Here is a 9,634-nt window from a genome sequence, read left to right as displayed (position 1 = left end):
CGTCTGTGTGGACCATTTCATTTCAGATTTTCAGTGATGTGTACACCCAGGAACTTGAAGCATTCCACCATCCCCAGCTACAATAAATGCGGCTTCAGGATATGTGGTTTCCAGTTTAGTTCCTTAAGGGCCGTCGTGGTATCGGCTTGAGGGGCAATATACATGGCTGTGACTATAACCGAAGAGAATTCTCTTGGGATACCCTTGGTCGGCATTTGATTGTGAGGTATTCTAGATGAGGTGAACAAAATTACTTGAGTTTCTGTATGTCATCACAATCACACCATGAGTAGTTAATCATGAAACATACACAACCGCCCTTCTTCCCAGAGTTCTTTATTACTGTCTGCATGATGTAAAGACAACCCAACTGGATGTATGGACGGGGACAGTATATCCCGAGAGAGCCATAATTCTATGAAACAGTATGTTACAGTCCCTGATGTCGCTCTGGAAGAAAATCCTCACCCTGAACTGTTCTAGTTTATAGTCCAGACTGAACATTAGCGAGTAATATACTCGGAAACGGTGGATGGTGTGCACACCTCCTGAGTCGGACTAGAAGTCCACTCCGAATACCTCTTCTCTGCCGGTGGAGAAGGATCCAACTCGGGAAAGTCACATTCGTAATACTGGTGAGTTACCGCTGCTCTGATATCAAAAAGTTATTTCCGGCTGTATGTAACAGCACAAGAACCTATCTGGGCTAATAATGTAAGAAATAACACACAAAAAAAAGATTGCAAAGTGTTTAAGTATAATGCAGTTGATTTGCGATGATGACACAAACATATTAAGTAGGACATTCATACGAGTCTTAAAATCCAAATATAATCCAATAGTAGTGTGAATTGCACTCATAAGCAACATGTAAATAGAGGATTTTCTTTACTGGCATTCTATAATATCCCCCCCTTGTTATGCCACCAACTTGCGCCCATCGCCCTTGTGCATCAATGTTTGCAAACACAAAGGTCTCTATACTGATTTGCCGAAGTGTGTCTTCTAGCATGGCAATGCAAGTCACAAGATCAAATACATGCATCAGATGATATATTTAGTTAATTACCTAGCTTAAAATAACTTAACCCACCCTCAAACCAGCATCAATAATGTTGATCACCTCAAAGCATAAGCTACAGCGAACTGCAAATCCTAGAATAAGAATAGATGGAAACAGGTATGGCCTATACAGTTGAAGTCGGAATTGAAACTAGAATGGTCCACACACACAAAGACAGTCGTGAAGAGGGCACGACAAAGCCTATTCCCCCTCAGGAGACTAAAATTATTTGGCATGGGTCCTCAGATCCTCAAAAGGTTCTACAGCTGCAAGATCGAGAGCATCCTGACTGGTTGCATCACTGCCTGGTATGGCAATTGCTCAGCCTCCGACCGCAAGGCACTACAGCGGGTAGTGCGTACGGCCCAGTACGTCACTGGGGCTAAGCTGCCTGCCATCCAGGACCTCTACACCAGGCGGTGTCAGAGGAAGGCCCTAGAAATTGTCAAAGACCCCAGCCACCCCAGTCATAGACCATTCTCTCTACTACCGCATGGCAAGCAGTACCAGAGTGACACGTCTAGGACAAAAAGGCTTCAACAGTTTTTACCCACAAGCCATAAGACTCCTGAACAGGTAATCAAATGGCTACCTGGACTATTTGCATTGTGAGCCCCCAACCCCTCTTTTACGCTGCTGCTACCCTCTGTTTATCATATATGCATAGTCACTTTAACTATACATTCATGTACATACTACCTCAATTGGACCGACCAACCAGTGCCCCCACACATTGGCTAACCGGGCTATCTGCACTGTGTCCCGCCATCCACCAACCCCTCTTTTACGCTACTGCTACTCTGTTTATGATATATGCACTTTAACCATATCTACATGTACATACTACCTCAATCAGCCCGACTAACCGGTGCTTGTATATAGCCTCACTACTGTTATTTTTCACTGTCTTTTTACTGTTGTATTTATTTCTTTACTTACCTATTGTTCACCTAATACCTTTATTGCACTGTTGGTTAGAGCCTGTAAGTAAGCATTTCACTGTAAGGTCTACACCGGTTGTATTTGGCGCACGTGACAAATAAACTTTGATTCGATTTTTTTAATGTCCCGTTGGTAGGATAGTCTTGATCGTATATCATCCATTTTATTTTCCAATGATTGCACGTTTGTCAATAGAACGGAAGGTAGTGGAAGTTTACTCACTCACCTACGAATCTTCAGAAGGCAGCCCGATCTCCTCCCCCTTTTTCTTCATGCAAATGACGAGGATTTAGGCCCGTTCCCGAGAAAGCAGTATATCCTTCGCATCGGACTCGTTAAATAATTTATCTTTGTCCAGTTCGAGGTGAGTAATCGCTGTTCTGATGTCCAGAAGTTATTTAAGATGGTAGCAGCCACATTATGTACAAAATAAGTTAAAGTGAAAAAAAACGAACAAATTAGCACAGTTGGTTAGGAGCCCGTAAAACGGCATCAATCGGCGCCATTCTCATTGTACTTAGTTGTACTAAGCTCATAAGGCATTTATAAATGATATTCTTCAAGAATTAATTGGTGTAAATCATCAATTGAAATAACCATTGAACAGCTGTAAATATTGTAGAGATATTGCCCCTTTAATGATCAAAAGCAAATAGTTTTGACCTGAATGGGACTGATTAGTTCAGAGCTCAAAAGGAGGCAATAGACAACGATATATACATAGACTTGATTGAGCTCATGATTCAAGGGCACTTTCTTTAACCTCACTAAGGTAGGGGGCACTATTTCCACCTCCAGATGAAAAGCGTGCCCAAAGTAAACTGCCTGCTACTCAGGCCCAGAAGCTAGGATATGCATATAATTAGTAGATTTGGATAGAAAACACTCCAAAGTTTCTAAAACTGTTAAAATAATGTATGTGAGTATAACAGAACTGAAATGGCAGGTGAAAACCTGAGGAAAATCCATCCAGGAAGTGCCATTATTTTGAAATGGCTGTTTTTCCAATGAAAGCCTATCCACCATTTAAAGGGATAGGACCCAGATTCCGTTCCCTATGGCTTCCACTAGTTGTGAACAGTCTTTAGACATTGTTTCAGGCTTTTATTCTGAAAAATGAGGGAGAATGACAACTTTGAGTCAGTGGATAGTGGGATGTCCCCAGAGCGGTTTCCTACGCACGAACGAGAGAGCGCCTTTCTTGTTTTTCTTTTATATTGACGACGCTATTGTCCGGTTGAAATATTACTGATTATTTAGGCTAAAAACAACCTGAGGATTGATTATAAACATAATTTGACATGTTTCTACGAAATTTACCGGTACTCTTTGGAATTTGTCTGCCTGGTGTGACTGCATTTGAGCCATTGGATTACTGAACAAAACACGCCAACAAAATTGAGGTTTTTGGATATAAAGAGGGACTTTATCAAACAAAACTAGAATTTATTGTGTAACTGGGAGTCTTGAGAGTGCAACCATACGAAGATCAAAGGTAAGTGATTAATTTTATTGCTATTTCTGACTTTTGTGACTAATCTATTTGGCTGGTAACTGTATGTAATGTTTTGTGTGCTGAGCGCTGTCCTCAGATAATCGCATAGTTTGCTTTCGCCGTAAAGCCTTTTTGAAATGACTCGGCGGCTGGATTAACAAGTTAAGCTTTATTTTGATATATTACACTTGTGATTTCATGAAAGTTAAATATTTATAGTAATTTAATTTGAACTTGGCGCTCTGCCATTTCACCGGATCTTGGCCAGGTGGGACGCTACCGTCCCACACCCCCTAGATAGGTTAAAGAAAACAACATATGGCCTCACTCACTGATTGGAGATCCCTTGCAATACTGTGAATGGTATCACTTAATAAAATAGTAACAAACTGTTGATTCTATTCAAACTAAACTAGGCCTACTTTACTGTAACCAAACAGGATTTGTCTGTGAAATCTTATCTTGGGCGACTCATTCAATCTCTCACACACACCCAATGTGTAGATATTCCATGAATCATCATTAACGACTTGTGTTAATTTCCTGGGTTCTGTTGGGTCCTCTCAGGTTTTTGTGTGGGTTGTCCTTGTGGATTTCATTTTGGAGGCCATCCTTTTCGATGTGGTCCTCGACTTTCCTGGCTTCATCCCAGCTGACTCCTTTAGTTCCACTTCCTCTCTGTTGACTAGTTCTTTGTCCTCGTCCAGTTCGAGTATATGTGGCATCAACAGTGTGGAGCTCTCCTGCTGCAGATGCTCTCTTTCCAAGAGGCTGCCTCGTGGTGGCTCACTTGTAGTTTGAGGCATGCTCATGTTTGTGTCCTGCTGCCCTGCAGGCAAAGCAAGAGCACATCCACCTCTGCAGGAGCATTTTTCTCCAGTCACATCATGCCCATACTCCTGGAGGCTTGGTTGGGACCTTTGGCATGGAGACTGCTTCACCGTGTTCTTCAATCCACAGCTTGAGCCAGAAGGAGGCTGGATGGCACAGCAGCACGGCCTATGGACAGCAGTATTTGGCAATACGGAGTCTGAGTCCAGCTGTTCTGAGACCTGCTGAGTGGCAGTGGAGATATTGTCCTGCTCTGCCTTGTCCTGAGTAGAGACAACAGGATGCACCTTGATTGTGGTAGAGGAGGTACCACAAGGATGTGTGTTGTCCCTAGCCATGTTGCAGTCATTTGTACAGTCATTTTCCACTTGGATAACCACCTTGTATTCTCTCATGTCAGGGGAGTCCCCCACTGTTCGGCTGCATGTCCTTGTCTTCTCGGTGTCCTCCGCAGCGGAGCTCTTTTGATTCTTCAAGGCTTTGTACTTCTAATACAGAGACATAAGAGACAGATGTGAGGAATGAAAAGAGAGCAAGCACTTTGTGGAGGCGATGTGTGTCAGTAATTGCTGCCATTTGACAACAAGACAATAAGTATGAATGCCATTGGGTCTATGGCGCATACCTGTAAGTTCTGGAAGTGTATGAGGGACTTGCAGTGAAAGTGCCTGGCCGTGGACTCGAAATAGAAGAACTTATGGCACAGTCTGCAGAGGAAACCAGCGACTGGGACAACAAAGCTTGAACCTGGAGAAAATAATGGAGAGATATGGAGGTGGGAAATGAATAACAATGCTTCGTCTCACTTTCTGTCTTACAGTTTAGTTTATTTCAATCCTTTCTGAGTGACTGGGTGTGTCATCATAGCAACAGCATAATCACCGTATTGTGTTTCGGAATCAAACGCTTCATAGTCCCCCACATGCTCTAGCGGGACTGCTCTTTGACTGGGCTGCGATCCCTGCAAAAACAGAGTGAGAAATTAAACACTTGGAAAGAAATATACACGACGCATGGCAGTTATGTTCCTTGGGAAATTTTGTCCATTAATACCCTGCTATCCTCATCCTCGTGGGTCTCCTCCTCAAAGTCATCTTCTCCCTCAAAACATCCCACTGCATCCACAGTGATGAGTTCCTCAATGACCTCTGGCTCTCCTTCCTCCCGGAGCTGGGCTCAAAAGGAAGAAATGGGGTGAATCAACATTGAGCTAAACAGTGCCCCCTGCTGGACATTGTGCTTCATGAACGGTGCATTGCTCCGTGAGGGCCAAATCCCAACTGTCTAATTTTCACTTAGTAATGCATTGAAATTTTGACTAGAGTGGCAGTTAGGATTTGCCCCTGAAGTGGCTAGTAGCCAAGCGAGCCTAGTCAATAGTCATAGATGATAAACAAGGAAAAATGCCCCAAACCAAAAACTAAAAGGTCCATGGATGGTAATGAGATTCTACAATATTTGCCATTTCATAAACACACATTATTATGCACTACTGTTGTTTATTCACATGCACGCACACACCTCCTCCACCTTCCGCTTGTGTTCTCGGGACTTCATGTGCTCCACAAACTTCCGTGGCGTCCTGAACTGGCGATTGCAGACGGTGCAGAAGGGACGTGAGGTCTGTTTTGATAGCTTAGGGCAGAGAGAAGAAAATGTTTACAATGCTATGGCTCTACCCGCTTCCATTCTCCACAAAGCCCATTTGGCCTTTTTACTCTCCCCAACCTTAGTGCTTCTCTCTGACGTCACCTTTACCTTGTGCTCCTTGGTCCTCCGGTGCTCGATGAGCTCGCCGGTAAAGTGTGTTTGGCAGGTTGCACACCAGCGCTGCACCCCTGCTGGCTTTTTGCCCCTGGAATGTAGCCAAACAGAATTTGAAAGCCACCCTGTTGCATTTGCCAGGCTGCCTGACTACTGCCAGCCCCCGTGTCTCAGTCTCACTAACACTGACAGCAGATTGTGATGATAGAGAAGTGTTGTGAGTAATATGGTAATAGAGTTTGCCCCTTACCCGACTTTGTGTGTGCCCTGTAGGGAGTCGCCAACCCGTGGTAATAGATTGGCCAGACAGGCATTGCTCACTTGCTGAATCTCCATCATACGCTGTTGATGTTCCAATCCGTTCATATGGTTCTGGAAATTCTGCAGGCAGGTGAGGGGCAGACAGACAAAATACATTTTACATCTTTTAGTTGCATGGTCTGATTGAGCTGATATGCCTGGCTCTCCGACACACTCCCAGATGGTCAGTTCCGTGACTCGTCAATTTTTTTAACTGATGCAAAGACTGGACACTTGACTTGTAAATAACCTCAACTAGAAACAATGTTTGCTCTCTTACTTTCATGTTGGCTATTTTTGATTTGATCACATCTAAAGCTCTATTTTCACTTTGTGCATCTGTTATTCATTCGTCGGTGTTGCTGCTCTCACGCCATGGTCCGCAAATACGAGTTGCTGTAGCTTTTTTCCTATGAAAATTTGTTGAATATTAGGAGTATAGTAATACTTCTGTCATTTTTGTAAAGCTCAAATTCTCCCATTTCAAGGAAACCACTTATTTGCCACCTTGATGGTTATGATGGGGAGAAAATCAGAACTGTAAATTGTTTAATCTGTAGCCAATGCTTTATAGCCTATATGGTTAACTATGGCTGGCATTGGTTACAATCTCCAACAATATCAATGTTGTCTGCTAAGGTATACGAGGGGATAGTAGACCTAGTTGGATAAGAATATCTGAATGTGCACAATGCACTGACTATTATGTGACTAAAATGGCTGACTAAAACTAGGATAATTATTATTATAATTATCCAGAGTTTTGGTCGAATGATAACTAAAACTAATGAAGGGATGAAATTACTAAAATGTGACTAAGACTAAAGGGTATTTCAAGACTAAAACTAAATCTAAAATAGCTGCCAAAATTAACACTGCTCACATTTGGTATTCACACCCCTTCCCCACATTGTTATGTTACAGCATCATTCTAAAATGGATAAAAAAACCTTTTTTTTTTTTAAAGTCCCTCAATCTATACACAGTACCCCACAAAGCAAAAAAGGATTTTAGAAAAACTGAAATATCACATTTATATAATTATTCAGACCCTTTACTCAGTACTTTGTTAATAAACCTCTTGACGTTCGCCTAGGATAGGGGGCGCCACAGCGCATTTTGAAAGAAATTCGTGCCCATTTTAAACGGCCTACTACTCAAACTCAGAAGCTAGGATATGCATATAATTAATACTTGTGGATAGAAGACACCCTAAAGTTTCTAAAACTGTTTGAATGGTGTCTGTGAGTATAACAGAACTCATATGGCAGTCAAAACCCCGCGACAGATCAAAACAGGAAGTGGAATTCTGAATTGCGAACTCAACTTCATCACGTTGCCTATTAATCACAATTTTTTTTAAATGACATTTTGTTATGCTAATGGCGATATGATTTTTCGCTGGATGTCCGTCCCGCCCGCACAGGGGTTAATGCACCTTTGGCTTCAGTATACTGTATAGTGCATTCGGAAAGTACTCAGACCCCTTGACTTCCTCATTTTGTAGTTTGTAACGTCATACCCAAGACTCGAGGCTGTAATCGCTGCCAACGGTGCTTCAACAAAGTACTGAGTAAAGGATCTGAATACTTATGTAAAGGTGCAATTTATTTTTTTTTGATCTACAGTGCATTACGGAGAGTATTCAGTCCTTGACTTTTTCCACATTTCACAGCCTTATTCTAAAATGTATTGAATTGCTTTTTTTCCCCCCTTCATCAATCTACACACAATACCCCATAACGACAACGCAAAAACAGGTTTTTAGAATTTTTTGTGAACTTATTAAAAATCTAAAACAGTAATATCACATTTACATAATTATTCAGACCCTTTACTCAGTAGTTTGTTGAAGCACCTTTGGCAGTGATTATAGCTTCCAGTTTTCTTGTGTACAAGCTTGGCACACCTGTATTTGGGGAGTTTCTCCCATTCTTCTCTGCAGATCCTCTCAAGCTCTGTCAGGTTGGATGGAAGCATTGCTGAACAGCTATTTTCAGGTCTCTCCAGAGATGTTTGATCAGGTTCAAGTCCGGGCTCTGGCTGGGGCACTCAAGGACATTCAGAGACTTGTCCAGAAGTCACTCCTGCATTGTTTTGGCTGTGTGCTTAGGGTCATTGTCCTGTTGGAAGGTGAACCTTCATCCCAGTCTGAGGTCCTAAGCGCTCTGGAGAAGGTTTTCATCAAGGATCTCTCTGTACTTTGCTCTGTTCATATTTCCCTTGATGCTAAAAAAACATCCCCACTACATGATGCTGTCATCCCCATGCTTCACAGTAGGGATGGTGGCAGGTTTCCTCCAGATGTGATGCTTGGCATTCAGGCCAAAGAGTTCAATCTTGGTTTCATCAAACCAGACAATCTTGTTTCTCATGGTAAGAGTCCTTTAGGTGACTTTTGGCAAACTCCAAGCGGGTTGTCATGTGCCTTTAACTGAGAAATGGCTTACATCTGTCCACTCTACCATAAAGGCCTGATTGGTGGAGTACTGCAGAGATGGTTGTCCTTCTGGAAGGTTCTCCCATCTCCACAAAAGGAACTCTGGAGCTCTGTCAGAGTGACCATCGGGGTCAGGGAGGTGATCAAGAACAAGGCCCTTCTCCCCGATTGCTCAGTTTGGCTGGGCGCCCAGTTCTAGTGAGTCTTGGTGGTTCCAAACTTCTTCCATTTAAGAATGATGGAGGCCAGTGTGTTCTTGGGGACCTTCAATGCGTCAGAATGTTTTTGGTACCCTTCCCCAGATCTGTGCCTCGACACAATAGCTTAGACCTCATGGCTTGGTTTTGCTATGTCAGAGATTTTTAAACTGTGGGACCTTATATAGGCAGGTGTGTGCCTTTCCAAATCATGTCCAATCAATTGAATTTACCACAGGTAAATACAATCAAGTTGTAGAAACATCAAGGATGATCAACAGAAACAGGACGCACCCAAGTTCAATTTCGAGTCTCATAGCAAAGGGCCTGAATACTTATGTAAATAATATATATTTTTATTTGTAATAAATTGGCAAACATTACTAAAAACCTGTTTTCATTAGGGGGTATTTATTGTGTGTAGATTGAGGAAATGTTTTTACTTAGACCATTTTAGAATGAGGCTGTAACGTAACAAAATTTGGAAAATGGAAAGGGGACTGAATGCTTTCTGAAATCATTGTTTTTTATATATAATTACACACAAAAAAAAAATATATATATATATATATATATATATATATATATATATAATTTATTTT

General features: G+C 42.1%; 1 protein-coding gene across 3 annotated transcripts in view; it reads right to left on the bottom strand.

Moving 5' to 3' along the window:
• Window positions 1-1,944: 1,944 nt before the first annotated feature.
• ciz1b (cdkn1a interacting zinc finger protein 1b) overlaps window positions 1,945-9,634 on the bottom strand; it is a 24,935-nt gene continuing 17,245 nt past the window's right edge. For all 3 annotated transcript variants that reach the window (XM_014161026.2, XM_014161025.2, XM_014161027.2), the window contains 7 exons: window positions 6,346-6,476; window positions 6,090-6,186; window positions 5,853-5,966; window positions 5,385-5,501; window positions 5,214-5,292; window positions 4,957-5,078; window positions 1,945-4,819 (listed from right to left, as the gene is read on the bottom strand). In XM_014161026.2, the coding sequence (XP_014016501.1) occupies window positions 4,064-4,819; window positions 4,957-5,078; window positions 5,214-5,292; window positions 5,385-5,501; window positions 5,853-5,966; window positions 6,090-6,186; window positions 6,346-6,476 (1,416 nt within the window). In that variant the 3' untranslated portion in view covers window positions 1,945-4,063. The remainder of the gene's footprint in view (window positions 4,820-4,956; window positions 5,079-5,213; window positions 5,293-5,384; window positions 5,502-5,852; window positions 5,967-6,089; window positions 6,187-6,345; window positions 6,477-9,634) is intronic.

The sequence above is a fragment of the Salmo salar genome, chromosome ssa20, assembly GCF_905237065.1.
Source record: "Salmo salar chromosome ssa20, Ssal_v3.1, whole genome shotgun sequence".
Classification (NCBI taxonomy): domain Eukaryota; kingdom Metazoa; phylum Chordata; class Actinopteri; order Salmoniformes; family Salmonidae; genus Salmo; species Salmo salar.
Note: the sequence above shows the minus strand (reverse complement) of the source record. Positions and strands in the feature narration are given on the sequence as shown.